Raw genomic sequence first — 26633 nt, 5'->3', positions numbered from 1 at the left:
TCAATCCCAAGATTCTGAGATCCTGACCTGAGCTGAAACTAAGAGTCAGACACTTTATCACCTGAGCCATGCAGCTACCCACAAATGGGCTTATTTTTCAAGTTTGTCTCTACCCCTCCATTCTTACCCTGCAGTCCCACTCTTTATCTCAGTATCTCTAAGTCTGAACTGAGCAGCTGACAGAAGAGGCATTTTGGATTGAAGCAGCCTTTGCCCTGTGGCAAGCTATGCCAGCATTGCACACTGCAGCCCTTGCCTGAGCAAACCATTGCTTGCTTGCTCACTTCTTTCTTCCTTCTCCCTCATCCCCACCCTCCTTCCTGAATATGCTGTGGGAAAGACATTATGCCAAGAAGTCCAAAGGCTGAAGTTTTAATGAGAAACAGTAGGAAATTCCTTAGAGTAGGGACACATTCTTTCTTTACCATTTCCAACCACTAGTTTTGGTTCCTGAGTTGGTAGTTGCTACCAAGGATGGAATTTGAGAGGCATAGGGCAGCCTGGATGTGTTCCACCAGATAGAGGTCTTAAAATTCAGCCATAAGAAAGCCAGTGGTTCCACACTCATATTCTTAGAATGAGGCATTTTTTAGTTCATCAGCAGACACTGCTTTTAAATCCCATCTTTTCTCAGGCATTGCTGTTCAAGGGCCTCAGACTGCAGCATTGGTAGCATCTGGTAGTGGTTCTAGAACTGCAGACTCCTAAGCCCCGTCATAAACCTGCGGAAGGACCTGTATTTTAACAAGATCCCTCGGTGATTTGTGCATGTATTTAAGTCTGCCAGGGAAATGAGAAGTGACGGTATGGGACATGGCCACATTGGGTTGGGAGTTCAGTATGAAAAAATAGAAAAGATCCAGAAAGAGCATGTTGAAGACATAGAAGGTAGCAAAGGTGAACTTCATGTACTCCAAAATTCTGCCTTGGGTTGCCTCTGGTTATCTGAAATCTGAGTTGTGAAGCATTCATGACTGAATTTACCCTGAAGATAAGTAACTGATAGTTCACCAAGGATATGGGTGTATTTTGTGAATGTATTCTTCAAAGACAGATAGGCATACAGCACAGTGCACAGAGCTTACCTGCACACACCTTGCTGAATCTTCCCCAACAGAACACTCCCATAATCAGCATCCAGATCAAGAAACAGAACATTTTACCACATCTGCAGAGGCCCTCAGTGCTTCCTTCCTATCCCTGTTGCCCTCACCACCAGGTTAGTCATTATCCTTTGCCTGTTGTTGTTGTTGTTGTTACTGTTTTTACTTACACAGAGGGGCTCAAACAGTGTATTTACCCTCCTGTCCCCAACCATATGTTCATGAGCTTGGAGTTGTACATCTGTCATTTCCATTGCTGTAGTGTATCCCTCTGTGTGAAGATACGACAGTTGACCCGTTTCACTACTAATGGTCATTTGGGAAATTTCTGCATTGTGGCTATTACTCCTATAATGAGCAGCCTGTCACATGTCTTTTGGTAAACGTATGGACACATACAATGCATTGCCTTTAATAATTTCAAAATAATTTAAGATTTCCTCGCTAAGTCACGGTCATGATCGTGAAGCTTTCATTTTGGGCTGTAGTATAGCGATACCCCATGTTTGCAAAGATGGTCATTCAGCTTGGCTTTTTGGGTTCCTGTATACATTTTCTGTTCTTGCTATAAGGCTGCTAAGTTTCATTTCATTATTGTCAGTTCTTCCTTCCTTCCTGGGTACCTTGTCTGCCAAAGACACACAAAGCACAAGATCCCATATTTTAGAATAGTGTTTTCAAACCCCTACAGGGTTATTCCTATACCTACAGGTTATTCCTGTACTGAGCAGGGGTGTCTCAGAGGCTGCTTTTCATTCTTTCTTGCTTTTCAGCCTTCTTTTGGATTCTTCTTGGTGCCAGATCTCCGAATTTTAGGTGGCTTGGGTACTGCTGCCATTTTGAAATCATTGTCATTATTTTTTTCAGTCAATAATTTTTATTCCTGTGTTTGCCCCTTTTCCCCTCTGCTCATTTTGAAAGTTCCTCAAAGTAGACATGATAGTTCTAAATTATCTTTGTAGAAATTATGCCACTTAGATAAGCATGAACATTCAATTATATTATTATGAATACATGTGAGAAGGAGGTGTCTAGCCAAGAGTGGGCATGGGCTTATGCTTGGATGAACCCATGGGAGTCTGGCAAAGTGTGAGCTTGCACCTGTCTCATTGGCCCCCAGCCCAACAGATGGTCACTGAAATTATTTGTAATGCTTTTTTTATGAGTCTTAAGAAATGCTACAAAAACTATTCATGGAGGTAAACAGATACTACAGCTTTGTGGGTTCTCCTGGTCCACTCAAATGAATTACTATAATAACTCTATTACAGCTTCTTCTTTTAGTATTTGGATTGAAAGCAGCCATTCAACATTTCTTTCCATTTTGTCTCTGGGTTTTGGACCAGTTGCACTGCCCAGAGGGGATGTTATCCACACAGATGAGAGCAGAGGTCAGTTCATGCCACAGGGAGCCAGGACGGCAAACTAGGGGGGAATAAAGGCTTGGGATGAAAAATATAAACTGAGATAAATGTAAATACACAGCACACTGAAATTCCTTTTTTTTTCTTTTTCTTTTTTTTAATATGATGACAGGGTGAGTTAAGTTGATGACTCAATTAAGAGACCAGTTTTTCTTTTCTCAGCTCTCAGGAGGGGTTGAGGTCAGATTCCTTCAGGAGATAGTGTTTGCATATCTGAAGGTAGTTTGCTCTTTTAGTGGGCTGCAGCTCTGGGAACTCAAAAGTGGATTAGTTTTCAGGGCAACTGATCCTGGTATAAAGTGAGAAAGTCAGGTTTTAATAGGATTTTTGGCTACCTTCTTTTTTTAAATTACATTCCAGAAAATCACGCTTCGGTTGTTGAGAAAATCAAGTGAAAAAGTAATTAAACTTTCCTGCTGGGTGCTGGGGAAGCAATGAAGTGGACAGTTGATGAGCAATAAAGTGTAGCTCGGGAAGCTTCTCCCTTGTGGAAAATATGCCCCAGGTGCCACCGAATGTGACCAGGGGTCTCTCAGAAGATCTTAACTGTTGAAATGTGGAATTGATGATGTCAACAACATTTTACTTTCAAGCGTTCTAGAAAACTTGTAAGGAAATCTCTATAGCTAATTTGACTTTAGTTTGGTCTTTTTGATCCAGCACTGCGTAAAATAGAGACTGGAAAGCCATTATCGATTTATCTTTATGTTTGACGGTTAGGTAGGAAGGGAGATAGGTAAAAATCAATGATTCTTTAAAAAAAGTAGATTAAAAAGTTCTTTGATACGCTTTTTGTGCAGGAACTCAACAAACACTACCATGTGTACAAATAGTTTTAATTTAAGTTAGTTCGAGGATGTGTGGAAAAACTCTCTCGTTTAATTACATGATTTTTCAGAGCAAACTCTTGTAACCCTCAAGAGAGGTTTTTAAGAAGGCCAGAGCAGGCTGGTATGATCTACAATAGTATCATCCATACTCCAGCGTAAGGTCAAGATTCAGCTGTTGAAGAAAATGTGACTATAGCTTAGGCACCAAACAGTTATCTTTCCATGATATCTATAATAATTTAGCATTAAATGCCGACCAATCAATAATTAGTAGTAGATTTTTTCAATACCTATTATATACAAATTCAAAAAAAATAGGTTTGCTGCAGAGTGAAGAGGTAGGTTGCACTTATATCCCAGAATAGGCTAATTTTAGTAGAGAAAAATGTGCTCTTTAGTGGTACTCATGATATTAAGAAGTCTTTCGGAGATTTTTTAAAAAGACAGGCAAATCCTTATCTTTTATAGAGGATGCTTGTGGGTTGTCTGCATAACACAATATTTTAAATCTGTGTTGACCTACATAAAATCCTGTAATTTAATTTGTGCTTTGAGGATTCACATGTATATCATAATGTTTAGAAACTTAAACGTACATATTCCTCTGTTACAAATGCATCCTTCTTTATTATTGAGGAAATATATTCAGGATTCACAACATTAGTTCAACCATTCAGCTGGAGTTCCGATTTCAGCAACCTCAGTGAACACTCTGGCTGGTAGAGTTCAGATGTGCTTTCTGGAATGCCCTGCTTTCTCAGTGTTCAGAAGGGGATTGACCCCTCTCAGCGTGGCTGTCAGATTTCCCACAGTTAGTCTTGTCCCCGACACTGACCAACAAAGTTCGTCTGCTCCGTCCTCACTACAGCCTTCCTTGGTCAGCCTCAGATCCAGCATAGAGCTCCACCCTCTCTGGTTAGGCTCCCACTGAGCCCTCCTTCCCCAGGCTCTGTCCTCCTTCATTTATGCAGGATCCTGTGGGGTCAGATCTCTAGTGTTGCAAGGGATATGGAGGCTGATAGGTAACTGGGAAGGTAAGCATCCGCAGAGCACTCAGTACACAGAGCTTCAGATTCGGCGTGGCAAGAGATCTGAAGGGGAAGATTTCTTCTGATTGGAAGAGTCAGGGCAGGCTTCATGGAGGAGGCAGCTTTGGGGAGAGCCTTGACTGATGTGTAGGATTTGGTTCCTGGACAGGAACTACAAAAGGCTGTGATTTTGATCAGAGACCAGTATTGAACTGTAATTCATCCAGGAGGGGGTGAAGGTGTTTCCATCGACATATTTGATCTGAACAGTGTCTCCTTTGTTGAAAATTTATGTATTACTTGTTGGGCACTGTGCAAACTATTGGGGGACAGTGAGTACCTAAGAGTGCTTAGAATATGAGGAGGTTGAAGGAAATGATATAGGAATAGAGTGGTTGTAGAATTGATCCCCCAACCCAGAATTTTCTTGCGAATAAAATGAGGGGAATTAATATACTTAAAATTATGTAACTTTATTGGAATATTGTTTTATTGTCTGACAAATTATGTTTTTATTTTACATGTGATCCTCTGACATAGTTTTATCAAAAAAGTTTTTAAAAGTTATTTCTAAAATGCATACACATTTTATATACATTAAGACAAAGAAAATATTGCAACCAATTATGTGAAGATTAAAAGAATTGTTTAAGTGGAATAGTTACTTTTGGAAAATACTTAAATACTTTAATTGGTTTCTTATCTTTACTTGTACTTTCCTGAAGAATGTCTATTTTCCATTGTGGTCTTTATGCTTTTTCTGCCCCATCAAATTGCTTGTAATGTTCTTTAGAGATTTTGATTATTAATTTGAAATTATTGACATTGAGCAATTGACTCTTCTCTGCAGGTCATCATGTTTTTAATGGAGAAAACATTCCCTGTCCAAGTGCTGGCATACAATCATAGAGAAAACTCTGCAATAAGCTTAGGGGAAATTCTGATAAATGGAGGATATTCTCAACTTAGTTTTGGTATTGAGAAGTGTTGATTCTTACGTATGTGAATGAATATTTCTGCCCTTGATGGTCACAAGCTCTGTGTTTTCTGCCTCCCTTTGAAGAGCTTTCTTTGACAAACAGTTTGACAGATTTCTTTCTTAAGTTTTGCAAGATAATACTTGGAGGATAACTTTGTTTCCATTTATGACTCTTACGAATATTTTCCCATATTGAGATGCTTCAAAATTGTAGGCCTTTTCAATTTCATTTCATTTTGGTTCAGAGCATAAATGTAATCAAATAAAAATAGGAGGTTGAGATATTCCAAATCATAATTATGGAATTTTGGGATTGAATTTGTGCAACATTTGAGCTCTCATTTCATCTGTTTAGTTCATCAGTGTCTTCCTGTTTTCAGGCTTATTTTTCAATTAATTCCAATCTGCTAACAACTTCAAAAGCTGAAGACAGTTTTTATAAATTTGATAAAAGTTTTCCAACAGATTTTGAGCAAAATGTAATGCCAATTTAGGGGGCAGGTTTACAGCAAACATAGGACGATTTGCTAAGTAGTTCTTCAAAGGTTCAAATGTTTCCAAAACCTGAATGTGATAAGCCACAGAGAAAAAGTAATCACTGCAAAAATGTTTAGATGCTGTAATTATATGTGTGAATATATTTGAAATTCTGATAGCAACAGCTTCTCTTTCAGTTGGTAGAATATCAAAGCCTGTCTGGATGCCATCAAATGCATCAGCACCATTTCTACATGTATTTCTACTTCATAGATGGCTTAATTTAGTAAAAATTATGATAATTTTTAACCACAGTGCTTTACTTTTATATTTCATGAAATTTATAGTAACGTTTTTAATAAGTTCGGAAGTTTTCTCTTCCACAGAATGAATTTCTTAAAGCTTTACTGTGATGCCATGAAGTGGATGGAAAAAAAGAAATCACACCATTATTGGAATTAACTCAACTGATTTTCTTTTTGAGGCATTGATCAGAATGGTAACAAACTGGCCTCATTTACCTCTGCAAAGTTCTTTTTTGGCTAATGGAGGCACGTAAGCACCTGTCACTTCACCATGTATATTTGTACAAGAAAAATTGGATGTGAAAATGCACAGAACCAATACAGAAGCATCGTCTTTTGATTGAAGGGAAATGTCCTACTTTACATACTCTCATTCTGCTGATGCATGAGTGACCTTGTAGACCCTGAACAGTTTTCCTAAAAGATAGATGCTGATGCTTTTTCAGGAAATTTGTTGTCTTCTGGTTTTTGTGCAGTTAATGGTATCATTCTGGTCCACCATGGTGGAGGCTAAATGTTGACAAACTTAAAAAAAAATTATTTTGTTTGGAATATTTTTATATTTACAGAAAAATTGTGAAGACATTACAGATTTCCCCTATTACATGTACCCACTTTCCCCCATGAGAACATCTTATATTGGTGCTATATACTTGTCACAATCAGTGAACTGATATTGGTACATTAGTATTAATTTAAGTCCATAGTTTATTAATATTTCCTCAGTTTTCCCCCTAATGTCCTTTTTGTGCTCCAGCATCCTGTCCAGGACACCACATTCCATTCAGGTGTCATGTGTCCTTGGGCTCCCCGCAGCAGTGACCGCTGACAAACATGTTGAGCAAGTTACACATTTATCACCATCATTCTTGTAGAGAGGAAATTTGGTTCTTAACTTTTTTATTTAGCGTGCACCTTTGTTGTCCCTCAAGGTCATGGTTGCCAGAAGGGTTTATTGCGAAATAATAAAGCATTACCATTCAACAAAATAACTAGTTACATACGTTTAAATTGTACTAACCTGGTTAAATTCCAGTAGCAGGAACATTCCAGATACTTCTATTGCTGTGTGGGAGGACGGTCCGACTTCTGTTTTCTGTACCCTGTGCCTCTGATTTCCTTAGTTCCCACTGATTTGTCCTAACAGCCGCCTGGCAGGGAGTAGCACAATGGACTGGTCACCCAGGCGGCCAGCAGGGCAGCCGTCCCCAGGCTTTCTCCCGCACACTCTGAGACCGGCAGACTTATCGGTCTCCAGCTTCTCTTATCCAATTCTAATTTGTTTTATCAGTGAGTATTCTATTCCTGGCTCCTGAAAGGAAAAGCCTTGTTATGCTGTGTCTGAAAAGGGTCAGGAAAAGAGAGATGGGTTTATCACTGGTTGTCTTCCCATTTAGCCACTTGTTCATGAGAAGTTTCGCCACCGCAAGGGTGTGTCACACACTCCCGGGTAAAAGCTGGAGATAAAAGGTGCAAATCCACCAGCTTCCCTTGGCTTATTGTAATGCAGCTGTTAATAACTTTAATGCATAATTAGTATGGCGTTCAATACCAGTTAACAGTTACCTACTCTAAATGTAGATTTTTCAGGAGCATTTATCCAGAATTTTCCTTTTTTTTTTTTTTTTTTTTCAGTCAAAGTGGACAAAATACAGGACAACCGCATGAGATTGTCCTGGGTAAACCCAGGAAGGAGACAGATGTCATCTAAAGAAAAATTTTGTACAGGAACTGATATGGCACTCTTTTCTTCCCAACTCCTATATTTCTTACCAAAACAGAAATTTTCTGTGTAAATACACCAACTTGCACTAACATTACTAGATTATACCTACATTAAACTTGACTCCAGGTAAACTGATAGAAGAGAAATACCGGGAGAATGAATGTGCATTGTCAGTACTCTTAAGTAAAGAGGTGCCTATTCTCACATGTGTGTATACACATACAGAGCACACTGACAGTGAGGTGTCCATATATAAATATAAATTGATGTGCACGTAGGGGCAGGATGTGACCAAAGGCCTGTTTCCTTGTATATAGAAGGCTAAACCTGCACTGCCCCATCCTCGTTACTGTGCTCAGGGTCTTCCTTATGTTAACAAACTGTAACAGGGATCCAAGGAGGGCCCATTGGGCCCTCGGCCTGTTTGTGTAAATAATATTTGATTGGAGCACAGTTAACCTTATTCATTTTGTGTGTTGTCTGTGTTTGTTTTCATGCTACAGTGGCAGTGTTGAGTATTTGCGACAGAAATTGTAAATATTTTCTGACTGGTGCTTTACCGAAAACTTTTACTGACCCCTTCTTTTGGACTATTTGGACCCAATTCCAATATGGGTGGGTGTGGCACCCTCCCCTCCCAAAAAAAAAGCAGTCCTTGGACACCAGCAAGGTGTTCAAGAATTCAGCTCGATTCTGACACTGTCTACTTGGAGATAGCATCAGATTCCATAGGTCCTACAACACTACCCCATCCCCCAGTTCAGACACCAGTCACAAGCCCCAGGCTGTTATGTGTGCTTCCGACTGGTGGGAGGTTCCAACAATCTCCTCCTTAAATTCAGTTAATTCACTAGAGAGGCTCACAGAACTCAGGGAGACATCTACTTACATTTACCACTTTATTAAAGGGTAAGACCAAGTATGGACCAATAACCATATGAAGAGATACACAGAATGAGGTCCTGACCAGAGGAGTTTCTGTCCTCATGGAGTCTGGGGCCTGGCTCAGCGGCACATGAGGTGTTCTGGTTTCCCAACTATGGAAGCTCCCCGCAAAAGACCAAAAAGATATTCTCCTGGGTTTTATATGGAGGGTTCATTATGTAGTCATGATAAGCTAAGTTGTTGGCCATTGGCTGATTCAACCTCCAGCCCCTCTTCCCTTCCTGAAGGTCAGGGTGTGGAGTAGGAGATTGAAAGTTTCAACCTTTAATCACATGGTTGGTCCTCCTGGCAACTATCCACCTCTTGGGGGGGGGGGCGGGGTCTAAAAATCACCTTCATTAATAAAAAAAAGTCCCATTTCACCCTTATGGCTTTGAAGGTTTTCAGGAATTGTGGATGAAGACCAAATATGTCTAAGAAATGCATTTTGGGTCATCTGAATGACCAAATATATATGTCTTATAAATCATGCTGTCATACCCTTGGACTGTGAGCTTTGAGCACTGACCTCAGCCATGACCCAATTTTCATTTCTCAGTTTTCCCTGCACTGGCTCCCATAAGACAACATTTCTGTCCATGAAGTTTCCACACCATGCTGCTTTCTCCCTTTTGGCTCTTTCCCCAAAACACAACCCAGAGATACACAGGAGATAAACACCTACTTCTTTCTAACTCATTAGGGCAGAGGAGTCAAGAGCATTGACAGATCGTGATGATGGCCAACATTTATCAGTTCCCTACAATGTGCCTGGATTGTGTGTGCTTCAGTCCGGGTGAATTACGTTATGTGGAAGCTTCCATCAGTTTCCTCACTTTATGTCTGAGGAAACTGAATGAAGCGCAGGAGGCTAAGTGTTTTGCCCTGGTTCCCAAAGCCAGGATGTGAGGAGGAAGCATTTGGTCTAGCCAGGCCATTACACTTACCCCAGGCATTATTCACTCATGACTGAAGCAGCCCTCAGCGGTGCGCAGCGTGCCCTCCCCAAACCTTCAGCACCATGCTGCTTGCTGTTTCTGTCTTCATCCCTCCATTGGCGAACCCCCAGTAACTAAATGTCAGTGATTTCAAATAGGAAGCAATTTGCAATTTGAAACGTTTCTAGACTTTGAATCATCTCCCAGGGAGTTTCCATTTTAAAATCTTGGCAGGAATGCTACCCATCTAAGTACTTCGGGAAGTACAATACGTCTCAAGGCCATGGGAATCCCGAAAGAATTTTACCTGTGGGAGATGTATTTGGGCAGGGGGCCTGGGTGCGGCACTGGTGGTTGAACACCTGGGCTGGACCATCTTCTGAGCAGCAGCAGAGCAGAGCCAAGGAAGGCCCGGGCCGCTGGACTGGCTTGTCTCTCTGTGGGATGGTGGAACCAAGCTGAAGAGACCATTATTTTCTCTAGAAGGGAGAGTCAGATAATCGCTTTGTGACTGAGTTAATGACAAGCGAGAGCTTTTGTGAGACCACAGACCAGAATCACTTCCAGTTAGAGGCGGCTGGCGTCAGGCTGATGGTGGGCAGAGAGGCACACACAGCACACCGTGTCTGGAGGGAAAGACATGAACTTCACAAAGAGAGCTACTGCCGCCTGTTCTAGGCGCAGAGCTAGATTTAGTTGTTGGCATTTATTTTCCAGTTAGTTGGGGTTGGTTCTGGAAGTATGTGTACTATGTAATAAAAGTAAGTTTTGAAGTCAGTAACTTTTATCTAACTTGTGTGGGAGTAAAAGGATAAGCCTTTCCACTTACTGACAAATGACCATATGGTTGGCTCAGGGCATCTAGAAAGATCAGCTGGTGTCACCTGAGTAGGAATATACCCATTTTTCTTACCCCAAAAGAGAAATAAACTGTCAGATTAAAAAAAGAAAGAAAGAAAAAAAAAGATTTATTTTTTAGAGTAGTTTTAGGTTTGCAGAAGAATTAAGAGGAAGGTGCAGAGATTTCCCATATAACCCTTGCCCCCACACCTTCACAGCCTTCCCCATCATCAGCAAACCCTTATCAGAATGATATATTTGGTGGCGACTGGGTGGCTCAGTGGGCTAAAGCCTCTGCCTTCGGCTCAGGTCCTGATCCCAGGGTCCTGGTATCGAGCCCCACATCGGGCTCCCTGCTCAGCGGGGAGCCTGCTTCCTCCTCTCTCTCTGCCTGCCTCTCTGCCTACTTATGATTTCTGTCTGTCAAATAAATAAATAAAATCTTAAAAAAAATGAATGACATATTTGTTACAATTGATAAACCTACATTTACACATTATAACCATCCAAATTCCTTATTTCACTCATGTACATTATATGGGTTTAGGCAAAGGTACAGTGATACATACCCATTATCATATTATCTTACAGAGTATTTTCATTGCCCTAAAAATCCTCTGTGTTTCACCTATTCATCCTATCCCTTCCCCTCCAATCCCTGGCAACCTCTGATCTCTTACTGTCCCCAAGTTTTGCATTTTCCAGAATGTCATAGAGTTGGAATTATGTAGTATGTAATCTTTTCAGATTGGTTTCTTTTGCATAGTAATATGCATTTAAAGTTCCTCTATATCTTCTCATGGCTTGGTAGCTCATTTTTCAAGTGTTGGTTAATATTTCCTCATCTGGATGTACCATACTTTACCCACTCATCCCACTGAAGAGCATCTTGGTTGCTGCCCAGTTTTGGCGGTTATGACCGAAGTGGCGGTACCTGTTTGTATGCAAGTTATTGTGCTGATATAAGTTTTCAACTCCTTTGGATAAACACCAAGAAGCACTGATTGCTGGACTGTGTGGTTAAGAGCGAGTTTGGTCTCTTAAGAAATTGTCATGCTGTCCTCCCAAGTGACTACCATTTTGCATTCCCGACAGCAATGAATGAGAGTTCCTGTTGCTCCACATCCTCACCAGCATTTGATGTTGTCATGTTCTGGAATTTGGCCATTATAATAGGTATGTGGTGCTATCTCATTGTTTTAATTTTCATTTCCCTGATGCCATATAATGTGGAGCATTTTTTCATGTGCTTGTCATCTATATATCTTCTTTGGTGAAGTGTCCATTAAGGTCTTTGACCCATTTTTTTAAATCAGGTTGTTTGTTATTGTTGAGTTTTAAGGGTTTGGGGGGTATATTTTAGATGACGGTTGTGTCTTTTACAGATATTTCCTCCAGTCTGTGGCTTATCCTCTCATTTTTTTGGCATTGTCTTTCAAAGAGCAGTTTTTAATTTTAGTGAAGTCTAGCTTATCAATTCTTTTTCTCATGATTATGCTTTTGGTGTTGTATCTAAGAATTTGTCACCATTCCCATGGTCATCTAGGTTTTCTCCTTATATTCTAGAAGTTTTATAGTTTTGCATTTTATGTTTAGGTCTGTGATCCATTTTGACTTCATTTTGGTGAATGATTTAATGTTTGTGTCTATATTTGTTCTTTTTCAAGAGGAAGCCCAGTTGTTCTAGCACCATTTGTTGAAAAGACTATCTTTGCTCCCGTAGTACCTTTGCTCCTTTGTCAAATATCTGTTGACTGTATTTAGGCGGGTCTCTTTATGGGTTCTCTATTCTGTTCAGGTGATCTGTTGGTATGATCAGATTCTAATTGTCTATAATTTTACATATTCTGTAACAAAGAAAAGTCGAAGTTCATGAAAACTTCCAAAGTTGTACATTTCTGGATTTAGTGACACTGAACTTATATTTAGTTTTATCCCACACAGACTTGTTGCAAAATCCTGTGCTTATTTTTCTGCTTCAGCCAAAAGTTTATAAAGATAGGAGTAGTTAAGATGCAGACTTGATCAAGTCACTGCTTCCATGTAACACTTCCAGTGGCCTCCCACCCTCTCAATAACTTTCTCCTCACATGTCTTTGCTGTGCCTTCTGGCTCCTGCTGACTTCTCACCCCGCATCTATGTCTGATGCTGTTGCTGCCTCCCCTGCTCCTGGCTGTCCAGCCCCACCAGCTTCTTCTGGTTACAGGAGCAGCTGCCTTATCTGTGCCCCCACCCCCACATCCTGCCCCTTCAGCCTGTGGTTATTGGTGCCTGGGATTGGCCACCACTCCCTTACCCCTTTCCCACTGGCTGCCTAATTGACATCTACTCATCCCTCAGGCTATCCCCCAAGTGCTGGTCATGTTCCCTTGTCTATACTGCCAGAATATCTTGTACTTAATCTTCATGGTGGGTCTAATGGGGGAAAGGATCCCAGTCTGTTTCTTAGCATTTTACTTCCAGGATCTAGCATCCATGCCTTAGGTGGCATGGATGTTTTAATTTCCTGCACTCAGATGGTGGGGTCATAATGTCAGTTTTCTTATGCCAGATGCTGGTGTAGGATGATGCAGATATTGGTACTTTATACTGTTAGCTTTTGTTTGTAGAAAACTGTCTTGAGTTTTAGATCTAATTGACTTATGTTTGAATGACTACATTAGCCCCCTATTTTAGTGCTTAATGCAGAGGGACTCAGGATCTAAGAGACAGTTTTCCTAACGATCTCACTGGGTCACCATGCTCCTTAGCATTGTCTGTGCTCGACTATTGCCCAGAGGTGTCTGTAGAGCTGAGGTGTCCAGGCATTCTCAGTAAACTCCTCCAGTGTATACATGTCAATGTAGATATATCTGTATATAGTAAGTGTCAATCCTGTGAAAATATGTCACCCTTTTATAATTTGTACACATCCTAAGTGGACCTGTTTTTCTTCTAAGTTCATATAATAGCCTTTTCAGCCTCAGTGGGAATATTTGTGACTTAAAATGCTTATTTCCCCCGGAACACTGTTAAATTCTAGGTTGTGAATTGTTCATCAGAAATTACCCACCCCCAATGTCTTACTGTCTTTTTTTTTTTTTTAACAAATCATCTTGTAATTTATTAATTGAGATGCATAGGCTCAGGTTTTTTTAATTTAAATTTTTTTTATTTAAATGCATTTAATTAACATATAATGTATTATTGTTTCAGAGGTACAGGCCTGTGATTCATCAGTCTTACATAACACCCAGTGCTCATTACATCACATGTCCTCCTTAATGTCCATCACCCTGTTACCCCAGCCTTCCAGCAACCCTCAGTTTGTTTTCTATAATTAAGAGTCTCTTATGGTTTTTCTCCCTCTCTGGTTTTGTCTTTTATTTTTTTTTTTCTCTTCCCCTATGACCCTGTTTTGTTTCTTAAATTCCACATAGAATTGAGATCATATGATAATTGTCTTTCTCTGATTGACTTATCTCGCTTAGCACAATACCCTCTAGTTCCATCCATGTTATTGCAAATGGAAAGATTTCTTTCTTTCTTTCTTCCTTTTTTTTTTTTTTGATGGCTGCATAATATTATAGGCCCAGGTTTTAAACATCTAAATCTAATTGGTAATTCAGGGTATGTTTTTCTCTGATCTGTATTTCTCTGAAGTCTTTCTCTGCCTTTCATTCACTCTCTTCCTTTAGACATAAATTAGATTATTTTTAGTATTAGAGACTTTCTTGGCACAGAACGGTAGACAATGTGTGTGGTCTTGATTGATTAAAACCTATGGCTTGACCCTTAATTTTTACCTAGTGTTTGTCAAATGCACCTGTAAGCCGCTCTGGGTGGTATTTGTAACCAAATGTAACCGCGTGAGATGAGGCCCCAGACTCAATGAATCAAAAGCGTTTTGGTCCTTGTCACCACAAGGCATGGTTCTCAGTCCTCCCATGTGCCACCTGGGGTCAGGCCAGAAGGAAACAGAGCTGTGTGTGCGGCATTGTGCATTCTCTGCTTGCTTAACATTTGACGTGGGGAACAGGGACACGGGGGGAGGCCGTTCCTGCGGCACTCTTAGGAGCAGAACAAAGATTGTCTTGGCACCAAGTCTGTTGAGCGGAAGGACCCGCATGTGTTTAGCTGCTTGGGCAAGGCATAGCATTTAAAGTTCACAGAGAGGGACCAGGTATCATCTATTGCTAGATGGTTTTTTAAAATTTTTGTTTTGTTTTCTCCATCCGATGTCAGAATAACCAAGTGTGTTCTGTTGGCTTTCTCTTGGCATAATCCACATGGTTCTCTAGTTTCACGGAAATAGACCAAATGAAATACACAGATATATGGGGGTTGGGGAGGGTGGGAGGGCGCCTTATTGTCTGCAATAGTGCTTTCCAACCAAATAGCTGTAGGTAAACCAAATTTTGTAAGATTACCTCATTTTAATCCTCATCATGCCATCATTCTTTAAAAGAGACCCTTTGTAATGTGGACAATCCTCGCAGCAATAATGCATAGCCTCCTCCAAAGCAATTTTTTAAAAATCCTGTTATGTTGGGACACCTGGGTGGCTCAGTTGGTTAGGTGGCTGCCTTTGGCTCAGGTCATGATTCCGGCGTCCTGGGATCGAGTCCCGCATCTGGCTCCCTGCTCGGTGGGGAGCCTGCTTCTCCCTCTGTTTCTGCCTGCCACTCTGTCTGCCTGTGCGCACTCGCTCGCTCTCTCTCTCTCTAACCAATAAATAAATCTTTAAAAAAAAAATCCTATTATGTTAAATTTTCTTAAGTGAAGACATTCCCTTGGGGCCCCGTAAGACCAGTTCAGCATTTAGTTTTGGCACAAAGAGCTAGTTCTTCCGTGGGAAACTGGACTCTGGAGCCAGATAGGCCGAGTTGGAATCCTGACTCTGCTACCAGGATAGTATTTAGCTGTCTCTGCCTCAGTTCCCTCTTTGGTAAACAGGATGCTGGTGATAACTTCTTTGTAGGGTTGCCGTGAAGATTTAGTGACTAGTGATGTAACTTCTGGATCACTGCCTGGACTACATATGTAAGGTGCCTAATAAGTGTCTGCCTCAGTATAGGATGCTTCTGAGTAGTCTTTTGTTCCCTGAGAGAGAGCGGGTGGTGGTGCTAAAGATTTACTCTGGACATAGAAGCTTTTACGTAGTTAAGAAGCTATCAAGGAAAAAGATGAGGAAGTAATTTAATCTGGAAGAGGATAATTAAAAAAACCCAAAAACAAAATAGGAAACTATTATGCCAACCTTTTAAGTTCAAACTGACTATAACAAAGAAGTTCCAAGTCCTAGTGGCTTTAGAAAATACAAACATTTCTTTCTTGTATGTCATTCAGATTGAGGTGGTCATACAGCCCTGCTGAGCAGTTAAGCTCAGTGTGGTGATTCAGGAAGCCAAGCACGTTCTTTCGCATGACATCGCCATATTGGAATTCTTCACTTCAGCGTGGGGATGATGAAGAGAGATGGAGGGAGGTAGAGAAGGAGCAGGAAGGGGGATGGAGGGAGAGATGCTGAGAGAGAGAGAAAGAGGAAGGATATGAATGAATAGAAGCTCAGAATCTAATGAAGGATTTTAGGGAACAAGTGTGGAATTGGCCAACATACCATTTATCTTCCTGTTCCACTTACCAGAACTAGTCACATGACCCTCGTCTACCTGCCTGGGGTTCTGTGAAGTGCGCCCTCTAATAGGAAGCAGGATAGATGAGTATTCATGTAGTCTATAGCACAATGATTAACCATATCACATATTGTCTGCTAACCATATCACATATTTCTGCGAAAATATCTGGCAGATGTTTTTCATAATACCGTTTCTGAAAGTCTATAATGTCAAGACCAGCAAAAGTTTTATAAATTATTGTGTTTCTTTCTTATTTTTGAAATTTGCAGAAAGTCGAGAAATCTGGTGATCTGTACTTGTGAACATTTTTTTGTGCTGTTAGTCGAGAAGCAAGGACTCTAGGTGACAGTATCTTAATAGCCATCTCTGACAGGCAGGTTCCTATTAAGGAGAAAGTTTTTATGTTTTATATCTTGCTGGTGATCAGTAACTGACAAAAGGCAAGAAGTTAACGATCCTATTATGCATTGAAATTGCATGGGACAGTCCAGGAGTATTTTTGTTTTGTTTTGTTTACTGCTCCAGTAAATACAGCTCACTATTGCAACTAGTGTTTGTATTCAGCTCTGATGGGAGGAATGATGGCCGCTTCCTGCATCTTGTATCAAATAAAGGGACTTAATCCAGCAGCTTTATTAATAATATTTCACTTGAGCAGTTCTTTTCAATCATAATTGGCCTCTGCACAGACAGAGAAGTTTATTTATAAGTGTAAACCTGGGGGAGTTTATACCTCACGGACACACCTTGAGGCCATGCTTAACTAAGCCTCTAGGTTAATATATACCTCACATTTTTCAGGGTTTTGTAGTTCTGTGAATTAATTTTGGATCCCATTTCTTCTGCTACGGCTCAGATGCGTTAACACAATTGGGAAGCAAAATAACATTCTGGCGAATCTTGTGGTCTTCAGCTTCAGACGCGGGGTGGAATCCCAGCTCTGCCACTAAGTCACTCTGGGACCTTGGACCTTTTGTTGTTTGCTGTGGTTGCCTAGAAATTTCTAGTAACAAATACCAGACTGGTGGCTTAAACGGCTGAAATTTATTTTCATACATTTCTGGAGGCTGGAAGTCTCAGATCAAGGTGCCTGTGGGGTTTGTTCTTGATGAGGCCTGTCTCCTTGGCTTTTTGATGGCCACCTTCCTGTGTCTTCACAGAGTCTTCTCTCTGTACCCTTAGGGTATCAGCCACTGAACTTGAATCAGGAGCACTGCTAGCCCCACTGACTCACTCCTTTGTCCTCCAGCAGCTGAGCTGCCCAGTTTTTCTTTTGAAACGACTCTAGAATATGTGTCTTTTAATAAAAGTTAATAATGACAGCTAGGATTGTCACATATAAATACATGTGAATTTATATGAAGTAATTTTTAACTGACTATAAAATAACAGGTACATTCACTCTTATGATCATAAAGGCTGAAATATGTCTTATCAGGGATTAGTGGAACATGTTATTCATCAGTTTAATGGTTACCTTTTTTTCCTGTACCTCTTATTACCTTTCTTTTTTCAAGTTCTATTTCTGTTTCTACTTATTTATTCATTCATTCATTCATTCATTCATTCAAGTGGGCTCCATGCCCAGTGTGGGGCTTGAACTTACGATCTTGAGATCAAGAGTCACATGCTGTACCAGCTGAGCCAATCAGATGCCCCCTTTTTACCTTTCTGTTAAAAAAAATACCTGCAAGGGGTGCCTGGATGCCTCAGTCATTAAGCGTCTGCCTTCGGCTCGGGTGGTGATTCCAGGGTCCTGGTATAGGGCACTGCATTGGGCTCTCTGCTCAGCGGGAAGCCTGCTTCTCCCCCCCCACCCCGTTGCTCCTTTCCCCCTTCCCGCTGTGTCTCTGTCTGTCAAATAAATAAACAAAATCTTTAAAAAAAAATACCTGCAGTAATAACAAAAAATGCCCCTTCCTGTCAATCCCTCTCTATACATTTCTCTTCCCTCACCAGTTTACACCTTTTAATACTAAATCATGACTGGGAAACCTAAATATAGAGAGTTTTTATTTATCAGTCATACCTCAATACATCTAGGAAATAATAAACTTGCTGTTCCATTTTAAAAGTACGGAGAGGGTGTCTGGGTGGCTCAGTGGGTTAAAGCCTCTGCCTTCAGCTCAGGTCATGATCTCAGGATCCTGGGATCGAGCCCCATATCGGGCTCTTTGCTCAGCGGGGAGCCTGCTTCCCCCACCCCCCCGCCTGCCTCTCTGCCTGCTTGTGATCTCTCTCTCTCTCTGTCAGATAAATAAATAAATTCTTAAAAAAAAAAAAAAAAAAAAAGAAGTACGGAGGGTAGTGCATCACTGCCTGCCTGCTCTTCTTTCCTTTCTTGTCCTTCTGTTGTTGTTGCTTTTTTTGGTTCTTATGTGTCTCATTCCTGGAAGTATTCTGAAAATTTGCCTTTTTATTTTTTACTTTGTTTAATTTTAATTTTTTTTTGTTTTTGTTTTTGGCAGAAAAGAGCAAGTTAGTATCTTGTATCTAAACATCAACCTTGTGGAGCCAAGACTAATTCAGTCGTACGAGCATGTTATAAGGAACTTTATCCGTGAGATCAAACTGCAGAGCACAGAAATGGAAAACCTGGCCATTGCAGTGAAGAGGTATTGAAGCCCTTCCTGTCTTTCTTCCTCCTCCTCCTCCTCCTCCTCCTCCTCCTCCTCTTCTTCTTCTTCTTCTTTTTTGTTAAAGATTTATTTACTTGTTTGACAGAGAGAGACAGCAAGAGAGGAAACACAAGAAGGAGTGGGAGAAGAAGAAGGAGGCTTCCCACTGAGCAGGGAGCCTGACATGGGGCTCGACCCCAGGACCTTGGGATCATGACCTGAGCTGAAGGCAGACGCTTAACCGACTGAGCCACACAGGCACCCCTCTTCTTCTCTCTTTTTTTTTTTTTAATAGAGAGAGATAGAATGTGAGTGGGGGTGTGGCAGAGGGGTAGAGGGAGAGAGAATCTTAAGCAGGCTCATATGTGGATGTGGAGTCCAACACAGGGCTCAAGTTGATGACCCTAAGATCATGAGCTGCACTAAAATGCAAAGTTAGATGCTTAACCGGCTGAGTCACCCAGGTGCCCCAAAACCCTTCCTTTCTGAGTGGTATGGGGAGGTCCTTTAACTGGCTCTGTGTCCAGGAGGCACGTGGACTGAACTGCATGATCCCATTATGATGTGGGTGGACATCCCGAACCTCGGGCATCTGGAGCTTCCTAAGCTGGGCCAGCACGAAGGCTGAGTCGGGCAGGACGCTTTAAGGACAGCCAGCAGTCCATCAGTAGGTCACCGTGATCCTATCCTATAAACTTTTCAAGACCAATGATTCCATACACAACAGTTCTGACAGGTTTGTTACTGTATATCCATCCTCTTGAAGCCTACCGGAAATGTCTCATCTGGAGAGGCAGACAGGACAGCCCTTGAAGCCTGGCCTGGTCATGGGCTCGTGTGTGACTTTGGGCAGGAACCTGCATCTACAGAACAAGACTGTAAACGTCCACATTCTCAGGGTGTGGAGGGCCAGGAGATGATGTCCCAGGTGAAGCCCCCTGCCCCAGGCTGACCACATGGTGGGTGCTCAGTGGTGGGATTCTTCCTGACTCTGGCCCTCCTCACCCAGCCTGAACTGGAAGACAAAAAGCCGTAAGCCCGTACTGTCCTATGGCTTGTGTAAGCCGTAGCTGGTTTACATAGGATATCTTACTGGTCTGACCAGCAGCCCAGGGCAGAGGAAGGGGTTACATGTGTTACAGTCCAAATGTCAGCCTCTTTGTTCCCCAGAAGGACTGCAGTCCTCTGGCTTTAGTGGGAAAGAGAGCATTTTGTTTGTTGTAATTCCCGGCTGTTCTGCCCTGTAGTGGCTTCTCATGGTGGCCATTTCACCAGTGTCTCTGAGTGTGAGGTGCGTCCTGCTGGCCTCTGCCCAGAACTTGTAAAGGCCCCTTTGATAGGATGCACCCCACCTGCAAGGGGGCAGGAGAGGGTATGCCTCGGTCTCTTTATTCTTTCCTTCCACATGATGATCAAGCTATCTAGTTAACCTTTTGGAGTTTAAGTGAAGGGAATTAAAATATAGGAATGTTTTCAAACATTGATGCTACATAAGACTTTTTATAGTTCTGGAGTCATGCGAGAGTAGAGGTATCATGAACATTTCAGTTCCTGACTCTGAAATTTTCTCTCAAATTTGTCTTCTAAGGGTTTTCAGTAGGAAAGTAGGGCAGTCCTATGAACTCCAAATTCTAAAAACTAGAGGTGATTCACAGACCCACTTACTGAGTTTTTAGAGTGTCCGGGAATATCTGTTAAAACAGACGAACTTCCATGCACACACATGTGCACACACACACACGAATTTATATGTGACCTTTAAGGATAGTACCGTATAAACCCACAAGGGAAGAGGGTTCTCATCACCAGCCAGGCTGCTGTCCCTCTGCGGAGGGAATGTCTTACCTGTGCTGAGCTGTGTTCCTGCTTGTCTCCTCCCTGCTGCTCAGCTGTTGGGGTGGGAGCCTTAGTCAGGCTCTGTCCCAACTACCAGAGACCTCACTGAAGTGCTTCCGTGATGATTATGAAATTCTCCTGTATTCTTAGCTGAGTACCATCACCCTCACCTGGGGTTGTGGATGGGGGCAGATCTCTATCTTTTCACTTTGCACTTGGACCTGAAGGATGGGCAGTGTCCAGATGGGAGCCCTGGACTAGGATAGAATGGACAGTCTTCATCACACCAGACATCTCACTATGAGCTAGGAATTGCTGGGGCAAACACGGTGTCATTATAGACTTATACCTGACTTATTTAAAAAAAAAAAATGTTGCTCAGAAGTGAGGAAGGCGGAAAGAACACATTCAGGAGCAATCCTGGATATCGAGAAGGAGCGGTTGGAAAAATGGTAATAGGCGGAGGAGGGATGTGGGACTTGGCTGTCTTATAGTCCCAGAGTTGAGCAGACCAAACAAACTTTCTGTGGAGATAAGTAGTTCTTAGATGTCATATAGCAGGTATTTATAAACGAACCAGAAATAGCTAATTTTCCAAATGAGGTTAACATCTCTTCAGGCGGGCTGTCAGGTAAGAATGAAGTAAACACAAGGGGAAAATAGCAGTAAGTCACTCAGAATTTTATTTTGGGGCCTTCTCCCCACCCCTCAAGACTCAGTTGGCACTTTATATAGAAATTAAAGTAATGTATGCACAGACCATGTTAACAAGGGAGCCAGCAAGTGGAAAGCAGGAAAAATGGTGTCCCAGAGCCATCAAACTGGGAGACAGGAGATCTTCTGTTTGGTTCTTTTTTTTTTTTTTTTAAGATTTTATTTCTTTATTTGACAGAGATCACAAGTAGGCAGAGAGGCAGTCAGAGAGAGAGAGGGGGAAGTAGGCTCCCTGCTGCGCCAAGAGCCCGATGTGGGGCTCGATCCCAGGACCCTGGGATCATGACCTGAGCCAAAGGCAGAGGCTTTAACCTGCTGAGCCACCCAGGTGCCCCATGTTAGGTTCTGTTGTCTACTTTTTATCAATGTCATGTCATTGACCTTCTAAATCCCATGGCGGCTCTTGTCATCTAGTTGAATAGGCAAGACTTATAAATGAGAAACTTAGATAATTGGACATACATCAGAAGGAGAGAATAAAAAATACATTTTTTAGGGTTTAATCTGCAGCTTCGACCATTGTAGAGTGACAGATGTCTCCATACTACCCAATTGCTCAGGAAAACTATGCCACAACTCTCCTCAATGACATGTTCCCATTTCTAACTTTTTGGCAAATCAGTGTGCTCTTCATCTGTAGAGAGGTGATTTGGGGATTAGTAAAGGAAACAGAATTTTTCTACAATGTAAAGACTATTTTTATTCTAGAACTTTAGGAAGCTGATTAGAAATAATTGTTGAGATTCCTTTTATCCCCTTCTAACTGTAGCATATAACACTGTGTGTTTTCTATAAAGCATTTCAGAATTCTACCCAAAGATCTGTTTGCCATGGGGTTCTTTTTCTTTTTTTTTGGTCCAGGATTGTCACTCAGTCGTGGGAGCAAAAAGGATTTTCAGAATTTATCGAGAGCTTCGCAGTAATTTGGTATCTTTAGCTGTTCTTCACCACAGTCTAGGTTAACACTATTTTGTCTAATTTATACCATTTACTAAATATCTAGTTTTAATGTTATTTTATACCCAAATGGTCAAAGTGCCAATCCTGTTTTATTATATGGAAGAACAGGGAATATTATTTAAAATAGTGTGTTTCTCCACATCTGTAACATAGGGGTTGAGATAGATGCGGTTGAAGTTATCTCTGCATGTTGCAGTGAAAAGGTGTGCACCCTCTTGAATTTCAGAGCCCAGGACAAGGCAGCCATGCAGCTGAGTGAGTTGGAAGAGGAAATGGATCAGAGGATTCAGGCAGCAGAACACAAGACGCGTAAAGATGTGAGTTTGTGGGATTGGCCCTTTCTTTCGACGATTCCTGATGGATCGCCTTTTACAGACCGGGCACCGGGCAGGGTTTTCCATGGGGCTATTTCTGGTAGTGGTTTTGGGGGGAGAGCGAAGGGAGAGAGAGATAACAAATAATCAAATAAAGTAGATAATTTCGGTAGCTGTGAATAAAGAGCAAGTGTGGTCAACAATGATGGGGAGAAGAGGTTGGCGGGTTGGGGCCTCTCTGTTGAGGTGCTGTGAGAGTGGAGGCCAGAGGAAGAAGGCAGAGCCCCCCTGGGGTAGAGAAGGGTGGCTCAGCTTTTATGCCACAGTCTCCCTGACCATGCCCACTGCCAACTTTAAATCTAGATTGCTGGGAAATTAAAATTCTGTCTGTGAACTTCAGTGTTTTATAATAAAAAGTACTTTTATTCATCACTGAGTGAACTCTACAGTCGAAACTTGCTTACCTTCACTGATTTCCATAGAAGCAATGTTTGTCTTTTTTCCTTATAAACTACAGCTGGGTATGAATGTTTACTGGAAACGGAAAATAGACTTACCTGTAAGGCTAATGTTGGGTTGGACATTCTCTGTTCATTTGCCCTGTTAACTCCAAGAGGCAGCAGGATGGAGTGAGAAGGGCCTGAGTATTGGCATCTGATTGGCCTTAATGTGCTTCCTGGCTCTGCCTTTGCCCAGGCAGGTGGCCCTGGGAAAATAACCGGACCCCTGACCTTGGTGGTGCCATTTTTAGAATGGGGTAATGCACCAGCCTGCTTCACGGAGACCCAGCCTGATGATGTACGTGAGTGCCTAGCACCGGGCCTGAGGCGTGCTGGCTGCATCCTGGCTGTGGCCGGCCTGCTCTTTTTCGTGGCTCTTCATACTTTGTGTCCTTCCAGATTCTTTGCCTTGGCCTGCTGTACCCCATATATGACTTTGGGTCTCTTCGTTGTCTTATCTCTTACTGGCAAGTTGAGTAACTCTTGGGACGTCATGTTCAGCAGAGTCAGTGGCTCAGAGTCCATGGGCCCGCTTTAGTGCAGTGGAGATCCCATTCTTCTGTTGGCACTCCAGTTGTTGTATTCTAAAAACAGGAAAATCATATATATTTTTTCTGCCTTTTTTCCCTCTCCGTGCATTTAATCTGTGTGCTCATTCCTTCATCGAACACTTACAAGCGCACGTGCTCTCCTGCCATCAGTCTCACTGCTTCTTAACCAGCAGACTTGTAGTTGGTGGTGGAGCCCTTACCAGGACCCCCACACCCTGTAACTTCATATTTGGCTCAGCTCGGCTCCCTGTGGTTCTTCACCACACAGCTCTGGTCCGGCGTGATCATCGCTCTTCCTTCTCTCCATCTGTTTTCTTTGCTCCTCCTTTCCATTTTCCCGAACTCAGCCAAGCTTAGAGAAATTCTCCCTGTCTCCTTGATGCTCCTTCGCAGTCCTCTGGCCATATTCACCTCTTCCTGACCTTGACTCCTTTTGCCCCTACAGTGTTGTTCCATTGCTCCAGGTCAGTATTTTAGACTGTAATGGCTTTCTTGAAGTAGAATTGACACACAAGGAGCTGCATATTTACAGTACAGAATATGATAACACTGGGTGTACCCGTACTCCATGAAACCACCACCACAGTCAAGATAATGGTGTATCCGTCCACCATCTAAATTTCCTCAGGCCCCTTTGTCATGCTTCCCTTCGTCATGCTTCCCTTCCTCCCTCCCCTGCCCTCCTTGCCAGGCAACCACTGTGTATCTTCTTCCATGAAATGTCTGTTAAAATCTTTTGTTCACTTTGAAAATTAGGTGGTTTTCTTATTATGCAGGGTTTTATTATTTTTTTTAAATACAGTTTTCTTTTAGACTGATTTATTTATTAGAGAGAGAGAGCACGAGCAAGAGGGGCAGAGGGAGAGAGAATCTCAAGCCGCCTCTGCAGAGCCCAACCCCAGGACCTCGAGATCTGATCTGACCCGAAACCAAGAGTCAGACACTTAACTGACTGCACCACCCAAGCACCCCTGTTACAGAGTTTTGAGAGCTCTTTATATATTCTGATTTTAAAATTCTTTCCCCACGGTGACTTGTCTTTTCATTCTCCTAACGGTGTATTTTGAAGAGTAGAAATTTTTCATTTTAATGAAGTCCGATTTGTCAATTTTTCTTTAATGGATCAAGCTTTTGGCGTCTAAGATACCTTTGCCTAACACAAGGTCACAAAGATTATTCTGCTGTTTTCTTCTGTAAGTTTTATTTGTTTTAGATTTTACATTTAGGATCCATTTTGCAAGATGTGGGTCAAAGTTCATATTTTTTTGCAGGTGGATATCCAGTTGTTCCAGCACCATTTGTTGGAGATTATTTGTTCTCCACTGAATTGCCTTTGCACTTTGTCCCACGTTGGTTTACTGTATTTGTGTGACTTTACTTCTGGGCTCTCTGGTGTGTTCCACTGATTGCTTTATGCCAGTATTACATTGTTTTGGTGACTGTTGCTTTATAATAAGTCTTGAAATCAAGTAATATTAGTTCCTTAACTTTGTTCTTTTTCAAAGTTGTCTTGGCTATTTTAGATCCTTTAATTTCCATAACATCAGCTTGTCAATTTCTTAAAAACAAAAAAACAAAACCCAAACCTCCTGGGGGTTGATTTGATTTGATTGCATTTATAGATCAATATGGGGAGAATTGGCATCTTAACAATAATGAGTAATTTGATCCATGAACTGGATGTATTCTCCATTTATTTAGGTCTTCTTTAAATTTTCTTAACAATGTTTTGTACTATACAACATACGAATCTTATAAGTCTTTCCTCAGATTCATTCCTAAGTATTTGATATTTTAATGCTACTCTAAACAATGTTGTTAAAAATTTCAATTTCTGGTTTCCCATTGTGAATATATAGAAATACACCTGATTTTTACATACACATCTTATACCCTATCATATTTGTTTACATTGCTCACACTCAGTAGCTTTTTGGGTAGGTTCCATCAGATTTTCTAGGTAAATGGTATGTAATCTATGAATAAAGACAGCTTTATGTCTCTCTTTCTGACGTGAATGATCACTTCATTTTTCTCTCTTTATTGCACTGGTTAGAATAAGGAAAGTGAGAGCAGACATCCTTTTCTATAATCTCTCTCTTAACAAGAAGTATGATGTTGGTGGCATGTTGTTCATAGATGCCCTTTATTGAATTTTGAGCATGTTCCTAGTTGGCTAAGAGTTGTTCTAATTAGGAATGGAATGTTGGATTTCATCAAATGCTTTTTCTGTAGCTATTGAAATGATCATGGCTTTTCTCTTTTTTTGACCATAATGTGGTAATTACATTGATTTTCAAGTATTAAAACACACTTGCAGTCTGAGGGTAAACCCCACTTAGTTATGATGTATTTTCATTTTTATATCTTGGTTAATTCATTTTGCTAAATTTTGTTTATTATTTTTGCATCCATATTCATAAAAGATATTGGTTTGTGGGTTTCTCTTAATGTGTTTGAATTTTGTCTCAGGCCAGTGCTGGTCTCACAGAATGAGTTGGGAAGGCTTCCCTCCCTTTCAGTTTCCAGGAAGTTTGTGATGAGTTGGTCTGAAGCACCACCATTTCTACCTAAGTTACTGTAACGAACCCCCGTCCGATCTCTGGGCGTCTGCCCATGACAGGTTGGAATGGAAAGAGCTACATAGTGGTGATTTCCTTTATTAAGCTCTGAACCAAATATTTTTACACTATAAACGTTATGTTTAGCGTCACGGCGCTGGTTTTAGTGAGAAGACTTGCCAAGATGCCAGGAAGGCTGTCTGAGGTAGATGCTCACTGGAAGGCTTCATGTCTTCATCCGCCTGTGAGGGGGCAACACTTGCTTCCTCACCTGTAAAGCTGAATAAATTCAAGAGACTCACTTAAAACAAGGTTACCATGAGTGAAGATGTTGTTCTTCTCCAGACATTTCCTCCTAAGCATAGAAGATTTAATTTACATGGATT

The 26633-nt window shown here is 41.4% G+C and overlaps 1 protein-coding gene across 1 annotated transcript in view; it reads left to right on the top strand.

The window, feature by feature from the left end:
* LOC308353139 (ras and EF-hand domain-containing protein) overlaps window positions 1-26633 on the top strand; it is a 75426-nt gene that overhangs the window by 10632 nt on the left and 38161 nt on the right. The window contains exons 2-3 of the mRNA XM_080819864.1: window positions 18662-18808; window positions 22548-22638. Coding sequence (XP_080675990.1) covers window positions 18662-18808; window positions 22548-22638 — 238 coding nt within the window. The remainder of the gene's footprint in view (window positions 1-18661; window positions 18809-22547; window positions 22639-26633) is intronic.

Source organism: Martes martes (genome assembly GCF_963455335.1).
Source record: "Martes martes genome assembly, chromosome: 12".
NCBI lineage: Eukaryota > Metazoa > Chordata > Mammalia > Carnivora > Mustelidae > Martes > Martes martes.
The sequence above is the reverse complement of the archived record's forward strand: the minus strand, read 5'-3'. Positions and strand labels throughout refer to the sequence as shown.